At 37.6% G+C, this 21,568-nt stretch overlaps 1 protein-coding gene across 13 annotated transcripts in view; it reads left to right on the top strand.

Annotated features, from left to right (window-relative positions):
• The window catches only part of ADAMTSL1 (ADAMTS like 1), a 1,112,438-nt gene that overhangs the window by 692,717 nt on the left and 398,153 nt on the right, over window positions 1–21,568 (top strand). For all 13 annotated transcript variants that reach the window (XM_086414961.1, XM_086414960.1, XM_086414965.1 and 10 more), the window contains one exon: window positions 1,785–1,830. In XM_086414961.1, the coding sequence (XP_086271087.1) occupies window positions 1,785–1,830 (46 nt within the window). The remainder of the gene's footprint in view (window positions 1–1,784; window positions 1,831–21,568) is intronic.

Raw genomic sequence — 21,568 nt, 5'->3', positions numbered from 1 at the left:
GAATACAATTTGGCTATATTTATCAAGAGCCTTATAAAAGTTCATTGCTTTTAGTGTCATAATTCCACTTTTAGAAACTTATCTTTTCTAAAGACATAGGCAGAAACTTGGATAAAACATACATGGACATGATTTATCACACTATCATATATCAACCTCTATGTTGGAAATTGCTTACATGACAAGAAATGAAAGAATGATTTCACAGGTTACACCATTCCATGGAATAGTATGTAGCTCTCAAAATGATGTTTTTAAAGTTACTTAGTAGTGTGAGAAATACCTTCAAAAAATTTAAGTGGAAACAAAGCAGGCTATAAAAATGTAGAAGTGCTGTTATTTCCTCTGAACTGGAAAGAAATTAATATATCAAAATAACAGTAATTATCTTTACATGAGACAACTATGGGAGTATGGGATTTTTTTCTTTGAGGTCATCTTTCTTTTCTAAAACCTCTACAATGAGCATGTACTTTAGCACTGAAACTATTGCTTTAAGAATTATGACTTTTTGTGTCCTTAAATGTGTAATTTTAAGAAATACAGCAACAAATAAGTACAGTAAGTCCCCTACATATAAGTAAGTTCTGTTCCAAGAGCACATTCATAAATCCAATTTGTTCATAAGCCAAACAAAGTTAGCTTAAGTGCCCAACTAACACAATTGACTATACAGTACTGTACCATAATAGGTTTATAATACTTTTCACATACATAATACACACACACACACACACAAAAACAAACACAAGAAATAAAAAGCTTCTAATCTTACAGTGCAGTACCTTGAAAAGTACAATAGGACAGTACAACAGGTAGCATACAGGGCCTGGCGCCTACTGAACAGGCAAGGAGAGTTACTGACTGGAGGAGGGAGAAGAGGTGGGAGATAGGAGAGCTGAAGGTTCATCAGTAATAGGAGATGGAGGGAAAGCTGCAATTTCAGTCACGCCTGACATTGTTGGCACAAGTTCTGGTTCTTTGCTGGGTTCAGTTCTATCTGTCCTCTTGAAAGAAGAATCCAGTGATGTCTGGACACTAGTTCTTTTTTTCTCATCATAGATGACACAGTAGCACTGGATTGCATTCTGAATGGCTGCTGCAACCTTTGTATATCATTCTGTGTTCCAGTCCTGTGCCTCAAAAGACTAACAGTGTCTCCTCAAACGAAGAAAATCCCTTTGCCATTTACCCCATCATGACTCTCGCTGGTTCTTCAGTTACTTCTTGTTCCTCTTGTTTTCCTTTATCCTTTCTCTGGGCCTCCAATTCCTGGTGCTTCTTAGCAGGACCAGCTACATCTCTGCTGTTTGTATGCTTCCTGACATCCTGGGCTTGAAATAAAGATACTGTGGTACTGTACTCTATACAGTACCTTACAGTTAAGTACACAAAAGCACAGCCACTTGTAAAGGATTCACACAGGTGGCAATGTGCACCAGACCCATGAGCTAACTTACATGATTGGCTGTGTGAACTCACCTTCACATCTTTGCACGTGTTCAACTTGAAGGTTCATATTTAGGGAACTTGCTATACTTATTTTGAGAACTTTTGAAGCAAAATTAATACTTAGTTTCAAGTCTAATGGAGAAGTCAATTTGCATATTCAGCTTCTTCTGCTCTATTTAGTATTTGATAGTTAATTCCTACAAGGGCATACTCAAAAGAAAACAGAGGCTCTTATACTGGTATTAAAGAGGAAATTGATTTTGTAAGAGAACCATTGAAATCTGGGGCCTTTCGTTGGTGGTAATGAGTTGTTTTTTTTTCCCTTCCCCCAGGAGCTGTGAGGGAAGAAATATCCGATATAGAACATGCAGTAATGTGGTAAGCATTAACCTTCTATGATTGTGATAATGTATTTTGTAAGCCCTGAATAATGCTAAGCAGTCTCATGTATCCTGAGCAGATATCAACTAATTAGTATATTACCAAGAGTTATTTATTTCATGGTATATGGATTATATACATTAAAAAATAGTTATTTTTAATGTTCCTCAAGACAAACTTTTAATCACTTGGCCAGATTGAAACTAACTACACTATTTAAAAATAAGAACTGTGTTTCCTCTCTGCTTTCTGGCTTCACATCTAGGTCTCTTGAAAGCAAAAAGAGAAATGAGAAAAGAGAAACCACTTGGGAATCATGAAATAAACATCAGTTCATCAAACTCAGATTTGATAAATTAATTTGTTTAACAAATACTGTTCAATACCAACTGTATGTGAGGCACTGAACTACTACAAAGATCAATAGCATGTGGTTGCTGTCTTAAAACATCTGTGTTATGGTAAGGGATGTAGCAAGAGAAGACAGATGCTGACAAATGTAGAAAGAAAGGGATTACGTTCTTGTGGGATAAAAGCAGAGAGAAATCTGAAGGGCCTTCCAGAAGGAGGTGATTTGACGTAGGGCTGAGAAGCCTAGGAAGGCTGTGATTGGCCCAGACTAGGTGGGAGGAGATGATAGCCAGTCCAAGTGGAGGAGACATAACAGGCAACTTTGGAGACAGGAATATTGAAGGTGTGTTCTGAACACGAATTTAAATAGGATTGTGCTTAGCAGTATGGAAGAGAAGAATTGAAAGATATTTTGAAGTTACACCATGAAGAGATTTGAATATTAAGCTTCCAAGTTTATTTTCCTTCAGTTACTAATGGAGGGTCACCAGAGGTTGTGGAGTGAGAGTAGGATATTGTTGAGTTCCACTTTGGGAAGTTTAATTCTGTAATGTTGTGAGGGATGCCCTGGAACAGAAAACAAGTGGAGAGCGAGAAGTAATGAAGGGTGAAAACAGGAGGAAATAGATATGAGAGGTCAAAATTAAAGTCACTCTGTAAGACTTCCCAAGTAATTTAGTTAGAGTGATGACTTGTAGTGGGAGTAAAGGAATGATTTACATGCATGTTTAGAGCTCTAGTGCTTCTGAATCACTTTCTTAAAGATGTTCTTTTTTGTTGTTGTTTGCATGATGGGCATCTTCCTTATTGTGATCTCAGCTCAAATGCCACCTCTTCAAAGAGATTTCCTTGACTACTTTATCTAATATAGTTGTACCATTGCTTGGCTCCAGCTCTCACAATAGTCAATCAATCATATTTAGCTTTTTTTTTTTTTTTTTTTTACTTTTTTGCACAGTGTGGGCTTCTCTAGTTGTGGTGTGTGAGCTTAGTTGCCCCTAGGAATGTGGGATCTTAGTTCCCCAACCAGGGATCAAACCCATATCCCCTGCATTGGCTGATGGACTTTTAACCACTGGACCACCAAGGAAGTCCCTATCTTATTTGAGTCTTTATTTATGTTCTGTTCCCTGACTCTAGAATGTGAATTCCTTAAGCATAAATAGAGTGTCGTTTACCTTATCCACTCCTTCATCCCCAGTGCCTAGAACTTATATATTTATCAAGCATACAGTAAATATTTGTTGAATGCAAAATGAGTACTGGTCTTCTAGAAGAATGGTGAATGTCATTATCAAAAGTGTGAACACTGAGAGGTTTGAGAGAAAAGTGAAAGTGAAAATCAATGAGTCATGTCCAATTCTTTGTGACCCCAGGCTCCTCTGTCCATGGAATTCTCCAGGCCAGAAGCAGTTACTCTAGTGTATCAGGAATGGAATCAAGATGCAGTACATAAAGCATATTAACAAAGAAATGGAATCTATAGGTCTGTTGTTCCTATAAAGTGTTAACAGAGACACTCCATCATTTGTAGAGCCACAGAAGGGTGGGAGGATGTGTTGCTTTTTTTGTTTTGTTTTTTAAATAAGAGAGCCTTGAGAGATGAGTTTAATCTGGAGGGCAAGCTGGGTGATATTTGCAGGTAAGAGTAGACTTGATGCCACAGGTCCCAAAGCCAGCATTGGATGACAAGAAGAGAAGGAATCTTGATAGAGGGAAAGGACATAAACTCTGTTCTTAAAAACAGACACAAATTGAGAAAGACACAAATTGAGGATATAGAAAACTTTTGAAGACCACGCTGTTGTAGCAGAGGGGGTTCAACTGAGATTAGAGAACTTGCTCTTACAGAGAACGTGGTCCAGAGTCTGTTAGGTCTTAGTCTGGCAATACTGAGATGCCCCCAAAAAATGTACAGTGGAATCCACATATGAGCAATATCATACAATATCTGTCTTTCTCCGTCTGACTTACTTTACTTAATTTGGTAATCTCTAGGTCCATCCATGTTGCTGCAAATGGCATCATTTCATTCTTGTTTATGGTAAAGTAACATTCACTGTGTATATGTACCACATCTTCTTTATCCAAATAGTACAAATGAACTTATTTACAAAGCAGAAATAAAGTCATAGATGTTGAAAGCAAACTTATAGTTAACAAAGGCAAAACAGAAGTGGAAAAATAAATTAGGATTTGGGGATTAACATATACACATGACTATATTTAAGATAACTAATAAGGACCTACTGTATTGCACAGAGAATTCTACTTTAATACTCTGTAATAATCTATATGGGAAAAGAATCTAAAAAAAGAGTGGATATATGTATAACTGGTTCACTTTGCTGTATGCTTGAAATTAACACATTGTAAATCAACTATACTTCAATAATTTTTCCTTTTAAAAAAGTGAGATGGACAGTAGAGGTGACCCCTGGCCAGAAGACAAATGAGATGAGAAAGACTAAAATGAGTGAACAGTATTTTATATAAATGCCTGACCAGGAACAAAAGTGACTAGAAGGGCTGATAATTAGAAGTAGAAGCAATTGTTCAATAGAATATTTTGCCTAGTTCATTTCTCTATTTCCATTTAAGATACTAGTGACATATAACATAACCCATAGCATTGTCTTCTTCACCATGCACACACACACACCCCTCACTCAACTGCTGATTAATTAAAAAGATCAAATAGCTGTGGTGACTTTTATTACATTTTTTAAAAATTGACAGTTTGTTGTAGTTACAGTATGAAAAAATTTTGGTATAAATATACTATAGCTCATTGGTTTTCTTTATGATCCTTTTTATTGTGGTAATATATATGTGTGTGTTATATATGTATACATATATATATATATAATCATTTTAAAGACACATAACATAGAAAACAAACTTATAGTTACCAAAGGAGAAGGAGATGGGGAGGGTTAAATAAGGAGTTTGGGTGTTAACATATATACACTACTATATTTAAAATAGATAACCAATGAGGACCTACTGTATAGCACAGGGAACTGTACTCAATATTTTATAATAACCTATAAGGGAAAAGAATCTGAAAAAATAGTGATATATGTATATATAACTGAATCATTTTGCTGTACACCTGAAACTAACACAAAATGGTAAATCAACTGTACTCCAATTAAAAAAATACACAAAAGCAAACATAATGAAAACATTTTTTAATTAAATGAATTATAAAATATGAAAAGCACACAGACATGATGTTTTTAAAGAAATCTCCTTAACTACCATTCATTTTCTTTCAAGCTTTAAGGATAATAGAAAGGGTCCAGACTATCCTAAGTAGACGTGAATGCTTAAAGCATCATGAGCAGATGTCTGCCTACTCTTTCCTTTAAGATCTTCAGAAACAGCCCAAAACTTCCTTGTTATCATTATGAGCATTTCCCTGGACAGATGCAGGCTAAGGCTGACCTAACATTACTTAAAACCAATAGCACGAGCCAACTCTTTGCAGCTTGTAGAATCAAACTGACACTGAATTTTTTATGAGAACCTAGAGTCTTCAAGTAATTCAACGCTTTTTTTCTGGCTTTTGACCATGACAGAAGCAACACTGCCAAAAATACAAAAGAAAAATTTCATAAGAAAGAATTTTTTCATAATCACATTCCAATTTTTTTTCAAACTAAGAAGTTCAGAACAATTCAATCAAATATTCCCCTTTTAGTTGCTTGTTTTGGAAAAACTTGAGGGCCTCTTATTAGTTAAGCCTCTAAGGTCACTTGTTAATCCCTGGACAGCTTCCTAGGCCTCTTCTGAGCCACTTCTTCTCCAGAGATTCACTCTGTATTTCTATTCTTTGTACTTGCTATATACAGCATTTCTTTGGGTTCTTGTTCCCTGAAACTGAGGAAGAGAAAAGATCTTAGATTACCAGTTTTTCTGGCTCAACTGAATTATCAGCTCATGTGCTTTTAAGGTTTTATTGTTAATCACTGTATAGACAGAGTCTATCAATATAAGAAAGTTAAAGTTTCCATAATGTTCACATGGTTCTTGGAGTCATGGTACCTTCTTATACCATTTCTACCTGATCCAAGCAGGCTATTTTCATTCCTAAGGATGTAGTTCATCCAGTTTTTCCCATTGGATAGTCCCTGCTCTTTTTAAGAAAAGTGACAAGGCTCTCTCTGAAAGAAAAAGCTAAGGATAGGGACTTCCTTGGCAGTTCAGTGGTTAAGACAGTGCACTTCCAGTGGTTGGGGGTGCAGGTGGGTTCAGTGCCTGATCGGGGAACTAGGATGCCACATGCCACATAGCACAGCCAAAAATAATTTAAAACAAACAAAAACCAAGGATCACATCAGGATAAACAGTGGGTGTAAACCCAGCAGACCATTCAAGTGGGTTACTAGGTCTCAGATTGTCCCTGGATCCTCTCAAAGTTCTTCTTATATCACATTTTCCTGTTTGTTCAAATAACCTCAAATCTCAACGCTTTGATCTTAATTAGATGTTTAAAATTGACTTCCAAAGTGGTGAGAGGAATGCTATGTGTCTTATAAACCGTTTCTTCATCACTGTCCTTAATCTTCACTAGAACTGAGATTTAAGAGATAGTGACCACAATTAGCATCCTATTAGGCTAAGGTGCCTGTAGTAGCTGATGGCATTCTTATGTTCCTTATTGAGATTTTATTACTCCACTGCAGCACTGTACTGTTCTTAAAAAATACTCTTGCAAGATTATAGTTGGTAAACCACATTTCCATGTCTTTTCTAAAAACTCTCAGGGAACAATCAGAAGTGGGGGTGAGGTGGGTGGGCAGGGATTTCTGTCTTCTGAGGAAATGGTTGAAACCATTAAAAGCCTTTTTAGCACATGGAGACAAAACATTGTTCATTCCAAGAATAACTGACCATGAGAATTGTTCTCAGGACTGGGGTATATTGATGAATAGGACCAAAACCTAATTCTCCTGAAGCTTTCATTCTAATGGAGGAAACCAGATTACAAACCGACAGACAAGTTATTTAAAGGAAATAATATCAGGTAGTGATCAGTGCTCTGCAGAGAATTAAATGATCAGTGGTGACTTCAGATTGGAAGGTTGGAGAAGTCCACTTGGGGATGGACATTTGAATGACAGAAAGAAAAGAACTGTGGTAATATCAGGGGAATAGTGAATCAGAGAGGAGGAACAGCCAGTACAGAGGCTCTAAAGGATGAAGGAACGTAGTGTGTTCAAAGAAAGAACAAAGTCAGTGTAGAGACTAGTGTGCAAGGAGAAGAGTATTAGAAGATAAGAAAAATAAAGGTGCAGTTAGACAGGAGCTAGATCATGCTGGGTGTCATAAAGTGTTATAGTTTTAGAGCCAAGAGGAACTACTGAGACTTTTAGGGAGGGGAAAATAAAGTTGTACTCAGGATTTTAAAAAATAGGTTTGGCTGCAGGATCACTCCAGAGATGGATTGCACAGAAGAGAGTGGAAGTAGACATTCCACTTCAGAAGCGATTCCAGTAGTTTCCCTGAGTACTAATGGATGCTTGCACTAAGTGGACAATGGTAGGAAGATGTAGACTATATTTTAGATGGAGAATGTCTTTTCCTAAGTTACTTGGCTTTGTCCTCACTTGGATACAATCCACTTTTATGGTCTACAGCATCATTACTATGAAATGTCTTACATGCAGCTTTCCAGCTAGAGACAAAGGCATAAGCTATAATGGTCAGATAGGACAGAGTGGTCCTGGGCAAGTTTATAACTTTGGGTGCCTCAGTTTCTGCACCTAAGTAACAAGAGGATTGAACTAAGATTTCAAAGATCCCTTCCAGCTCTAAAATTCTGTAGTTCTTAAAAAATTTTATATCTGGACTATTGGATCTAAACAATGAAGATATCTGTGTTGGTTTTGTGACTGACAGTACTGCATTGAACAGATTTATCCAGCAATAAAATAGGGTTAAATCGAAGTGCACGCACATGGACTGTAGAAGCAAAGTTCTTGTCTTTGGTGTAGACTTTGATCAGCCATCTTAACCAGTTATTCTCATCACTGAAGTTGTAAAGGTTCATGGCTTTCATAGCATCCTTCATGTGGTTATTAATAATGAATCTAAAATAAATTCCCATTTGATCCTGTGTCCATTTTTCTCATCAGGTCTTTGTATAGCATAAAGTAAGGGCACATTTGGTGCTTTATGTCATAGTGGAATAGAAACTCATGGAAGGAAAGAACATTCTGCTATAGGACTTTCTTTGTCAGAATTTTCTTTTATTTATTTATTTAGTTTAATTGGAGGTAATTGCTTTTCAATATTGTGGTGGTTTTTGCCATGCATTCACATGAGTCAGTCATGGGTGTACATGTGTTCCCCATCCTGAATCTCCCTCCCGCCTCCCTCCACATCCCATCCCTTAGGGTCATCCCATTGCAGCAGCCCTGAGCACCCTATCTCATGCATCGAACCTGAATTGGCAATCTATTTCACATATGATAATATATATGTTTCAATGCTGTTTTCTCAAATCATCCCACCCTCGCCTTCTCCCACAGAGTCCAAAAGTCTGTTCTTTACATCTGAGTCTCTTTTGCTGTCTCACATATAGGGTCATCATTACCATCTTTCTAAATTCCAAATATATGTGTTAATATACTGTATTGGTGTTTTTCTTTCTGGCTTACTTCACTCTGTATAATAGGCTCCAGTTTCATCCACCTCATTAGAATTGATTCAAATACATTCTTTTTAATAGCTGAGTAATATTCCATTGTGTATATGTACCACAGCTTTCTTATCCATTCATCTGCCGATGGACATCTAGGTTGCTTCCATGTCCTAGCTATTGTAAGCAGTGCTGCGATGAACACTGGAGTACATTTGTCTCTTTCAATTCTGGTTTCCTCGGTGTGTATGTCCAGCAGTGGGATTCCTGGGTCATATGGCAATTCTATTTCCAGTTTTTTAAGGAATCTCCACACTGTTCTCCATAGTGAGTGTACTAGTTTGCATCTCCACCAATAGTATAAAAGGGTTCCTTTTTCTCCACACCCTCTCCAGCATTTCTTGTTTGTAGACTTTTGGATAGCAACCATCTGAGTGCTGTGAGATGGTACCTCATTGTGGTTTTGATTTGCTTTTCTCTGATAATGAGTGATGTTGAGCAGCTTTTCATGTGTTTGTTAGCCATCTGCATGTTTTCTTTGGAGAAATATCTGTTTACTTCTTTGGCCCATTTTTTGATTGGGTCATTTATTTTTCTGGAATTGAGCTGCAGGAGTTGCTTGTATATTTTTGAGATTAATTCTTTGTCAGTTGCTTCATCTGCTATTATTTTCTCCCATTCTGAAGGCTGTCTTTTCACCTTGCTTATAGTTTCCTTCATTGTGCAAAAGCTTTTAAGTTTAATTAGGTCCCATTTGTTTATTTTTGCTTTTATTTACAATATTCTGGGAGGTGGGTCATAGAGGATCCTGCTGTGATTTATGTCAGAGTGTTTTGCCTATGTTTTCCTCTAGGAGTTTTTTAGATTCTGGTCTTACATTTAGATCTTTAATCCATTTTGAGTTTATTTTTGTGTATGGTGTTAGAAAGTGTTCTAGTTTCATTCTTTTACAAGTGGTTGACCAGTTTTCCCAGCACCACTTGTTAAAGAGATTGTCTTTAATCCATTGTATATTTTTGCCTCCTTTGTCAAAGATAAGGTGTCCATTATCTCTGGGCTTTCTATTTTGTTCCATTGATCTATATTTCTGTCTTTGTTCCAATACCATACTGTCTTGATGACTGTAGCCTTGTAGCATAACCTGAAGTCAGGCAGGTTGATTCCTCCAGTTCCATTCTTATTTCTCAAAATTGCTTTGGCTATTCGAGGTTTTTTGTATTTCCATACAAATTATGAAATTATTTGTTCTAGTTCTCTGAAAAATACCATTGGTAGCTTAATAGGGATTGCATTGAATCTATAGAATACTTTGGATAGAATACTCATTTTAACTATATTGATTCTTCTGATCCATGGACATGATATATTTCTCCATCTATCTGTGTCATCTTTGATTTCTTTTGTCAATGTTTTATAGTTTTCTATAAATAGGTCTTTTGTTTCTTTAGGTAGATATATTCCTAAGTATTTTATTCTTTTCATTGCAATGGTGAATGGAATTGTTTCCTTAATTTCTCTTTCTGTTTTCTCATTGTTAGTGTGTAGGAATGCAAGGGATTTCTGTGTGTGAATTTTATATCCTGAAACTTTACTATATTAATTGATTAGCTCTAGTAATTTTCTGGTGGAGTCTTTAGGGTTTTCTATGTAGAGGATCATGTCATCTGCAAACAGGGAGAGTTTTACTTCTTCTTTTCCAATCTGGTTCCTTTGATTTACTTTTCTTCTCTGATTCAGTTCAGTTCAGTTCAGTCGCTCAGTCGTGTCCGACTCTTTGTAACCCCATGAATCACAGCACGCCAGGCCTCCCTGTCCATCACCAACTCCCGGAGTTCACTCAGACTCACGTCCATCGAGTCAGTGATGCCATCCAGCCATCTCATCCTCTGTTGTCCCTTTCTCCTCCTGCCCCCAATCCCTCCCCGCATCAGAGTCTTTTCCAATGAGTCAACTCTTCGCATGAGGTGGCCAAAGTACTAGAGTTTCAGCTTTAGCATCATTCCTTCCAAAGAAATCCCAGGGCTGATCTCCATCAGAATGGACTGGTTGGATCTCCTTGCAGTCCAAGGGACTCTCAAGAGTCTTCTCCAACACCACAGTTCAAAAGCATGGCTAAATCTTCCAAAACTATGTTGAATAGTAGTAGTGAGAGTGGGCATCCTTGTCTTGTTCTAGACTTTAGGGCAAATGGTTTCAATTTTTCACCATTGAGGATAATGTTTGCTGTGGGTTTATCATATATGGCTTTTATTATGTTGAGGTATGTTCCTTCTGGAAGAAGGCAATGGCAACCCACTCCAGTACTCTTGCCTGGCAAATCCCATGGATGGAGGAGCCTGGTAGGCTGCAGTCCATGGGGTCGCTAGGAGTCGGACACGACTGAGCGTCTTCACTTTCACTTTTCTCTTTCATGCATTGGAGAAGGAAATGGCAACCCACTCCAGTGTTCTTGCCTGGAGAATCCCAGGGACGAGGGAGCCTGGTGGGCTGCCATCTATGGGGTCGCACAGAGTCAGACACAACTTAAGTGACTTAGCAGCAGCAGCAGTATGTTCCTTCTATTCCTGCTTTCTGGAGGTTTTTTTTTTTTTTATCATAAATGGATGTTGAATTTTGTCAAAGGCTTTCTCTGCATCTATTGAGATAATCATATGGTTTCTATCTTTCAATTTCTTAATGTGGTGTATCACATTGGTTTGCAGATATTGAAGAATCCTTGCATCCCTGGGATAAAGCCCACTTGGTCATGATGTATGATCTTTTTAATATGTTGTTGGATTCTCTTTGCTAGAATTTTGTTAAGGATTTTTGTATCTATGTTCATCAGTTATATTGGCCTGTAGTTTTCTTTTTTTTGTGGCATCTTTGTCTGGTTTTGGTATTAGGGTGATGGTGGCCTCATAGAATGAGTTTGGAAGTTTACCTTCCTCTGCAATTTTCTGGAACCGTTTGGGTAGGTGTTAGCTCTTCTCTAAATTTTTGGTTGAATTCAGCTGTGAAGCCATCTGGTCCAGAGCTTTTGTTTGTTGGAAGATTTCTAATTACAGTTTTGATTTCTATACTTGTGATGGGTCTGTTAATTTTCCATTTCTTCCAGGTTCAGTTTTGGAAAGTTGTACTTTTCTAAGAATCTGTCCATTTCTTCCAAGCTGTCCATTTTATTGGCATATAGATGCTGATAGTAGTCTCTTATGATCCTTTGTATATCTGTGTTGTCTATTGTGATTTCTCCATTTTCATTTCTAATTTTGTTGATTTGATTCTTCTCCATTTGTTTCTTGATAAGTGTGGCTAATCGTTTGTCAATTTTATTTATCTTCTCAAAGAACCAGCTTTTAGCTTTGTTGATTTTTTGCTATGGTCTCCTTTGTTTCTTTTGCAGTTATTTCTGCCCTAACTTTTATAATTTCTTTCCTTCTACTAAGCCCGGGGTGCTTCATTTCTTCTTTTTCTAGTTGCTTTAGGTGTAGAGTTAGGTTATTTGATTTTTCTCCTGTTTCCTGATGTAGGCTTGTATTGCTATGAACCTTCCCCTTAGCACTGCTTTTACTGTATCCCATAGGTTTTGGGGTGTTGTGTTTTCATTTTCATTCATTTCTATGCATATTTTGTTTTCTTTTTTTTTATTTCTTCTGTAATTTTTTGGTTATTCAGAAGAGTGTTGTTTAGCCTCCATATGTTTGTATTTTTACTAGTTTTTTTCCTGTAGTTGACATCTAATCTTACCACATTGTGATCAGAAACGATGCTTGAGATGATTTCAATTTTTTTGAATTTACCAAGGTTATATTTATGGCCCAGGATGTGATCTATCCTGGAGAAGGTTATGTGAGCACTTGAGAAAATAGGTGAAATTCATTGTTTTAGGGTGAAATGTCCTATATATATCAATTAGGTCTAACTGGTCCATTGTATCATTTAAAGTTTGTGTTTCCTTGCTAATTTTCTGTTTAGTTGATCTATCCATAGGTGTAAACGGGGTATTAAAGTCTCCCACTATTATTGTGTTATTGTTAATTTCCCCTTTCATACTTGTTAGCATTTGCCTTACATATTGCAGTGCTCCTATGTTGGGTGCATATATATTTATAATTGTTATATCTTCTTCTTGGATTGATCCTTTGATCATTATGTAGTGTCCTTCTTTGTCTCTTTTCACAGCCTTTATTTCAAAGTCTATTTTATCTGATATGAGTATTGCTACTCCTGCTTTCTTTTGGTCTCCATTTGCATGGAATATCTTTTTCCAGCCCTTCACTTTCAGTCTATATGTATCCCTAGGTTTGAGGTGGGTCTCTTGTAGACAGCATATATAGGGGTCTTGTTTTTGTATCCATTCAGCCAGTCTTTGTCCTTTGGTTGGGGCATTCAACCCATTTACATTTAAGGTAATTATTGATAAGTATAATCCCATTGCCATTTACTTTGTTGTTTTGGGTTTGAGTTTATAAACCTTTTCTGTGTTTCCTGTCTAGAGAAGATCCTTTAGCATTTGTTGAAGAGTTGGTTTGGTGGTGCTGAATTCTCTGAGCTTTTGCTTGTCTCTGTAAAGCTTTTGATTTCTCCTTCATATTTGAATAAGATCCTTGCTGGATACAGTAATATGGGTTGTAGGTTTTTCTGTTTCATCACTAAGTATGTCCTGCCTTTCCCTTCTGGCTTGAAGAATTTCTATTGAAAGATCAGCTGTTATCCTTATGGGAATCCCCTTGTGAGTTATTTGTTGTTTTTCCTTTGCTGCTTTTAATATTTGTTGTTTGTGTTTGATCTTTGTTAATTTGATTAATATGTGTCTTGGGGTGTTTTACCTTGGGTTTATCCTGTTTGAGATTCTCTGGGTTTCTTGGACTTGGGTGGCTATTTCCTTCACCACTTTAGGGAAGTTTTCAACTATTATCTCCTCAAGTATTTTTTCATGGCCTTTCTTTTTGTCGTCTTCTGGGACTCCTATGATTTGAATGTTGGAGCATTTAACATTGTTCCAGAGGTCTCTGAGGTTGTCCTCATTTCTTTTAATTCTTTTTTTCTTTTTTCCTCTCTGCTTCATTTATTTCCACCATTCTATCTTCCACCTCACTTATCCTATCTTCTGCTTCAGTTATTCTACTGTTGGTTCCTCTCCAGAGTGTTTTTTATCTCATTTATTGCATTATTCATTATTGATTGACTCTTTTTTATTTCTTCTAGGTCCCTGTTAAATTTTTCTTGCATCTTGTCAATCCTTGTCTCCAGACTATTTATCTGTAACTCTATTTTGTTTTTAAGATTTTGGATCATTTTTACTGTCATTATTCTCAATTCTTTTTCAGGTAGAGTCCCTATCTCCTCCTCTTTTGTTTGGTTTGGTGGGCTTTTATCATGTTCCTTTACATGCTGAATATTTATCTGCCTTTTTAATTATCTTGTTTAGGTTGCTGTGTTTGGGGTGGCCTTTCTATATGCTGGAAGTTTGTGGTTCCTCTTTATTATGGAGGTTCCTCCATGTGGGTGGGGTTGGACAAGTGGCTTGTCAAGGTTTCCTGGTTAAGGAAGCTTGCATCAGTGTTCTGGTGGGTGGAGCTGGATCTCTTCTCTCTGGAGTGCAATGAAGTGTCCAGTAGTGAGTTTTGAGGTGTCTATGGGTTTGGTGTGACTTTTGGCTGCCTGTATTTTTGTGCTCAGAGTTTATGTTCCTGCGTTTTTGGAGAGTTAGCTTGGTATGTCTTGCTCTGAAACTTGTTGGCTCTTGGGTGAAGCTTGATTTCAGTGTAGGTATGGAGGCTTTTGGATGAGCTCTTGTCGATTAATGTTCCCTGGAGTCAGGAGTTTTCTGGTGTTCTCAAGTTTGGGATTTAAGCCTCCTGCCTCTGGCTTTCAGTCTTATTCTTACAGTAGCTTCAAGACTTCTCCATCCATATAGCACCGATGATAAAACATCTAGGTTAATGGTGTAAAGATTCTCCACAGTGAGGGACACCCAAAGAGGTTCACAGAGTTACATTGAGAAGAGAAGAGGGAGGAGGAAGATAGAGGTGACCAGGAGGAGAAAAGGGGGAATCAAAAGGGGAGAGAGCAATCTAGCCAGTAATCAATTCCCTATTTGCTCTCCTCAGTCTGGAACACTCAGAGAGGTTCACGGAGCTCCATAGAGAAGAGAAGAGGGAAGAAGGAGATAGAGGTGACCGGGGGGAAAGAAGGGGGAGTCAAAAGGAGAGAGACCAATCTAGCCAATGATTAGTTCCCTACGTGTTCTCCACAGCCTGGAACACCCAAAGAGATTCAGAGTTAAGCAGAGAAGAGAAGGGGGAGGGAGGAGATAGAGGTGACCCATTTAGTATCTCATGGATCTGGAGGTTAGAAATCCAGATGGGCTCAACTCGTTTCTCAGCTCAATCCAAAATGTCCAAAGTCCTCCATCTTCTAATAGGTTGCAGGGCACTCTATTTGGGCTGTTTTTAAATATCAAGTCCATGTTCAAAAGACAAAGATTCAATTTCCAATTGCAGCCAAGGTGGAGTAACAGGGCTTGGATTATCTTCTCACCGCCAACCTGATGGCATCTTCCTCTCTCAGTCCTCCACACAGGAAAGGCCCAGAATTTTCTTTCATGAAAAAACTTAATCTGTTTATTAGTTATCAAATTGTAATTTTCTGAAAAACAAGGCTGAATTGTGTCTAAATACTGAATTATGATTTGCAGGTTTTGCCACTGAAAGAAACAGAGAATCGGTTCACTTAGGTGATATAAAGGTAGAAAATCAGGTTTGAGAGGGAGAATTACAGAGAGTTTACTTTAAGACAAGGATAATTGGAAACCATTGGAGACTCAAATGGAGTTTTCAAGTATAAAGTTAGAGAAGTAGTATTGGAGCTGCTTGAGAGGGCTGAACTGGAGTTTAAAAATGGGAGTCATCAGTCCATAGGTAGAAGTTTTAACTCCAGGAGTGAAGATATTGTCCATTCACTCATTCCAAATGAAGGATACATTTAAGTTCCTTTTTTTTTTTTTATTGGAGTGTAATTGCTTTAAATGTTGTGTTAGATCTTGCTGTAGAATGAAGTGAATCAGTTACATGTATACATTTATCCCCTCCCTCTTGAGCCTCTCTCTCACCACCCTGCCATGTCCTACCCTTATAGGTCATCGTAGAGCACCAAGCTGAGCAACCTGTGTTGTACAGCAGGTTCCCACTAGCTGTCTATTTTACACATGCTAGTCTGTATATGTCAATACTATTCTCTTAGTTCCTTCCAATCTCTTCTTTCCTCTGTGTCTGCATATCCATTCTCTACATCTGCATCAATAAATCAGAAAGAGAAAAACAAATATCATATATTAATGTATATATATGGAATCTAGAAAAAATGGTACAAATTAACCTATTTGCAGAGCAAGAATAGAGGCCAGAATTTTTTTTTTTCTTTTTTAATTTCTGGGACAACATTCAAACCCATGAAATACCCTCTGGAGTCTAGACAAATGCTGTAGTAAATAACAAGAACTTTGGGCGTCAGTCAGTGAGCCTGTGTCAGCGGGACTATTTTCCAGCCAAGAGGCACATCTAAGATAGGAAAGAGAATCACTTTCTCATAATCAAGTCCTTATTTAATACCAGAAAATAAAAAACCATGCTATGTGTCAAGGCCATTTGTTTGTTCACTTATTCATTCTCTGGTTTAATCGTTCATTTATTTAGCCAACATTTATTGAGCACCCAACTCTTATTCTGTATTAGGGATGTTAAGAGTCTGTATTATCAATAAAAAGACAGGGTACTTTCCTTGGGGAAGTCCAGCATCTATTAGGAAAGACAGATACGTAAACACATAATAAATTAGTGTGTGGGTAAACACTATTTGTGTGGAGGTAGATACAACATGCTAAGAGGTCATGGAAGGACCATGCCTTGTTCTCTTACTGCTGTACATCTAGTACCTAAGATGAAGTGTAAGCACTGTGTTTCTGAAACTATGTGCAGGGAACATAGCAAGTCTCTAGAGCTTCAGAGTGATGTTTTAAATACTCAAGGGAAACACAGCAATACTTGACATCTGATGGACACTGTACAAACTACCAGATCAGGTTTTTTTTTTTTTTTTCTATGTCTTATCTTTGGAAAGTTGGCATTTGCTTTGATAAAAAGCAAGTACTTTGAGAAAATCAACAAAGGACAGAAAATTAAGGTGGCATTTTCCAATCTCATTTCAGACTTGAAAATATAGTGCCTAACAGCTGAATACATCCCATCAGTAAGAAAACGTGGTTACTTATGATTGAAATAAAATTTTTTTGTAAAAATTACGTGTATTATTTTTCCAATGACCACCAAGTTATTAGGACACAGATATTTATTAAGTTGCTTGGACTTAATTAATTAATAAATAGAACCAAAGGGTATTCCTTTTGACCTAGAGGTACCATAGACTTTAAAAGGACTGTGAATAGATGAGGTTTGGCAACCTTTATCACACAGAAGACATTTAATGCACATGGCAAATCAATGAATGAATGACATCCTAAATAGGGTTATACTTGAGCTCAGTCTTTCAAGATGATTGTCTCCAATGAGAAAGTGTTATGAAAAATGAGAATGGAATTTATTCAGCACTTTCTTCCATGACCTACTATGTACCAGACATTTTTTCCTAAGTGCTGGGGTATTCTAGTGACAGAAAAAGATAAGGCTCCCGTTCTCACGAAGCTTATACTTTAGTGGGAGAAGGCATATGGTTAACAAGTAAATAGAAGTGTAACAGTTTCAGATAGTGAAAGACTATGAAGAAAATAAACCAGGGTAATGAGATAGTGATGGTGGGGAGATGACTTTTACAAGGCTGTCAGGAAATTCCCTCTGAGGTGATATTGGGGCCCAGGTGTACATGTGAAGGGTGAGACATGACGTAGCTCAGCTTAGTTTAAGCTCTGCCAGGTCCTTTTATGAGGTGCAGTACAAGGTACATTGTGGGGAAACAGATCCTTATCTATGCTGAAGAATCTGAACTTACCCCCAAATGTCATTTTGTGAGGGGCATTTCTGGCCTCTTACCAGAGCCTATGGGCATTGCTTGGGAGAGGAGCAGAAGGCTGACAGAAAGCTGGTTGCTCTGACTACCCCGCAGTGCACATGCCTCTTCTCCCAGGCCCAGAGCCAGTCAGCCCCTGACTAAAATATATGAAGGGCAGTAGAGGAATTTCTTAAGCTCAAGTTGAAGTGTCTTAAGTAGGAAAGCAATTCTGACCTCGGCCTCCTGGGTAGCTGACTACTCAACTCTGTCCAGCAGTGGACCCAGAAAATGGACTTCTTGTCGGATCCATCCATGATTTCCTCCCTACTGACCCACCCAGCTGAAAGCAGAAATTGTCCTGAGTGTAATCTTCACTGAGAAGGAAAGTGCTCACGTTTTAAGGTCTGGTAGGACATATCTTTTCCAAGTTACTTTATTAGGACTTCATTTATTCTTTAATATGCATCAATTCACATAACAAACTTGGGGCCAGGCTCTCCTGCTTTTTAGATTCCACATGCATTTGTATCTGAGCAGACTCTAAGAGGCCATCAGGATGTATGGAGAAGTGCATGGGGTAGTGATTCAGAGTGATTAAAAATTCAGACACCCTCTTCTTTTTCAATCCTGCATACATGGAGAACTAAAAACATCCAAGTAGAGCAGAAAGAACATGCGCTTTTCTGAGTCTTGCCACTTTGTAATAATGTGCTTTTAAACAAAATTCATTAACCTCTTTCAATCTCAGCTTTCCTACCTTTACAAATATCCTCCTTGTATATGTACAAAGGATGTTAATTTGATGTTTGTGGTAGTTTAAAAATTGGAAACAAATGGGCCAGGGCTGATTAAATAAATACATTGTAGTATATCCATACCATGGAGCTCTATACAATCATTAAAAAGAGTAGGGTAGGTCTCTTGAGGAAATCAAAACTGAAAAAGACACATGTACCCCAATGTTCACTGCAGCACTATGTACAATAGCTAGAGCATGGAAGCAACCTAGATGTCCATTGACAGATGAATGAGTAAAGAAGTTGTGGTACATTTATACAATGGAATCCTGCTGCTGCTAAATCGCTTCAGTCGTGTCCAACTCTGTGCGACCCCAGAGATGGCAGCCCACCAGGCTTCCCCGTCCCTGGGATTCTCCAGGCAAGAACACTGGAGTGGGTTGCTATTTCCTTCCCCAATGCATGAAAGTGAAAATTGAAGGTGAAGTCGCTCAGTCGCGTTCAACTCCTAGCGACCCCATGGACTGCAGCCTACCAGGCTCCTCTGTCCGTGGGATTTTCCAGGCAAGAGTACTGGAGTGGGGCACCATTGCCTTCTCCAATAATGGAATCCTACTCAGCCATAAAACGGAACACATTTGAATCTGTTCTAATGAGGTGGACAAACTGGAACCCATTATACAGAGTGAAGTAAGTCAGAAAGAGAAATGTAAATATCATATACTGATACATATATAAGGAATCTGAACAGATGGCACTGATGAATTTATATTCAGGGCAGCAGTGGAGAAACAGACATAGTGGAAGGAGGGGAGGGAGAAGAGGAGATGTATGGTAGAGTAACATAGAAATTTAAATACCATGTGTAAAGAAGATAGCCATAGGAATTTGCTGTATGACTCAGAGAACTCAAACGGGGACTGGCTGAAGAGTGGGGTGGGGAGGGAGATGGGAGGGAGGTCTGGGAGGAAGGAGACATGGATGTACCTATGGCTGATCCTTGTTGATGTATGACAGAACACCACAAAATTCTGTAAAGCAATTATCCTTTAATTAAAAAATTAAAAAAAAAAAAAGAATAGAGTAGATCTCTAGGTAATAACCTAAGGTTCTTCCAGGATACAGTAAATGTGAAATAAAGCAAGCTGTGGAGTAATATATTTAACATTATCTCAATCAGTTAAAAAAAAATCCTAAAACAGAAATGTACCTGGCGTGTCATAAATTTTGAAGGATACTCATCAAACTGATCACAGTGATTATTTGTGTATATAATTCAGAGAGAGAGAGAATTTGAGTGATTTAAGGGGGACTTTCTTTTTTTATTCTATATACTTTTGTAGAGTTTTAGGTTTTTTACAGTGAACATGTATTCTATGATTGGTATAAATGTCAAACTATCTCCAAAAATGAGGTTGGGATAAAATATTTTAAGCCACTGAATATATATTTATTTTTGAAATGCTAAAAAAAAAATCATCTCACAGAAGGTTTACACGAGAAAATAGCTAAAATCAGGAATGCCTAACTCAATAATGTTGGGTCTGCCCTCCCTTAATCTTTTTTTTTAAATCAACTTCCCCTTTTCTGTGGCAAATTACCCTTTCCAGGAGAATATATTATTTTAAAAACTGAAAATTTGATCACTTTAAATTTCTGAAAGTCAGCCTTATTCTTTGGTATCATGAGGGAACGTCTCCTGGTTATTTTGCTAAATAACAGGTTCCAGGTCTTTTACAACAAAAACATCAGACCTCATCTCTGGCAGAACTGTAGAATTATAATGCCCTTTCTTTTGGAGAAACTATAGAAAACCAGACTTTCTATTCTCTGCCCAGTCCTTATGCTGGACAGTTAGGTCTCTGGCAGCAATAAAGCTTGGTTTTTCTTTGGCCAGACAAATACTTGGTTGGAATTGCTGTATATTCTCAGAAACATCTCCCAGGGGATCAATCAATATCACCCATAACAAGTTTGGCTTGCCACAAAGCTAGAACAAATGTGCATGTGACTTAACTATTTGTAGAGCTCTGTGGTTCTTGTGTGTGTTTTCCCTTTTAACATTGACAAGCATTGCCTCTGCTGAAACAAAAGGATATTCTCTAGGGAACGCATTTTCAAAAACATCCAAATTCCCCTGACTTGGGCCACAGTTCTTTCTGTTTATGCTGAAATTAGATAACAAAGGAAAATAACTTTTTAAGAAGTAAGAAATGATCAATGACTTTTACTGTTTCTCTGAGGACAGAGGTTCTCTCCAACCTATGCAAGGTGAGCTTTAGCCATCTTGCAAATGAATTCATCTCTAAATACAAGTGTATAGCATGCCACGGGGAGAACTGAAGATGGATTTTGGTACAAGATACCGTTTCTTTCTCAATAGTGATGCACTGAGTATTCAGAATAATGGTTAAAAATATTTGCAGCAATTACTATGGGAAGGAAAATTTTTTCATGTTTTATGACTAACTGTTTTATCATTTGTGTCATAAAGAAATAAACATTTTTTTTATGATTCACAGATTCCTTCCTTTGGTGAATCTGGTGGATATAGTTCTCTCTGCCGTGCTCTTTGTCAGGCAGCCAGCCAAGTTTTTTGGTTTTTCCTCCCCAGCAGTTTGGGCCTTTCTGCTTTCCTTCTCCCCTAGGCCTTCTCCTGAGTGCTGTACACATTTGTTTTATTTTTTTTAAAATGCTTTCCTAACATGTCTTTATTGGACCCCTCCTAAGTCTTTCTGTTTTTCTTTTCTCCTTAATGTGTTCTTGACTTCTTATCCTTTCCCTTGACTATTTTTTCTTTTTCAATTTATTTTTTATTTTATATTGGAACATAGTTGATTTACAACGTTATGTTAGTTTCAGGTGTACAGCTAAGTATGGAGGTTCCTTAAAAAAATAAAAATATTAATAGAACCTACCATATGATCCAAAAACCACTCCTGAACATATATACAGAGAAAACCATAATGGAAAAAAATGCATGCACCCCTACTCTTAGAAAACTAGGGATAGA

This window comes from Bos grunniens, chromosome 8, assembly GCF_055505025.1.
Source record: "Bos grunniens cultivar Pamir isolate PY7600 chromosome 8, Bosgru_T2T1.0, whole genome shotgun sequence".
Lineage (NCBI taxonomy): Eukaryota > Metazoa > Chordata > Mammalia > Artiodactyla > Bovidae > Bos > Bos grunniens.
Note: the sequence above shows the minus strand (reverse complement) of the source record. Positions and strands in the feature narration are given on the sequence as shown.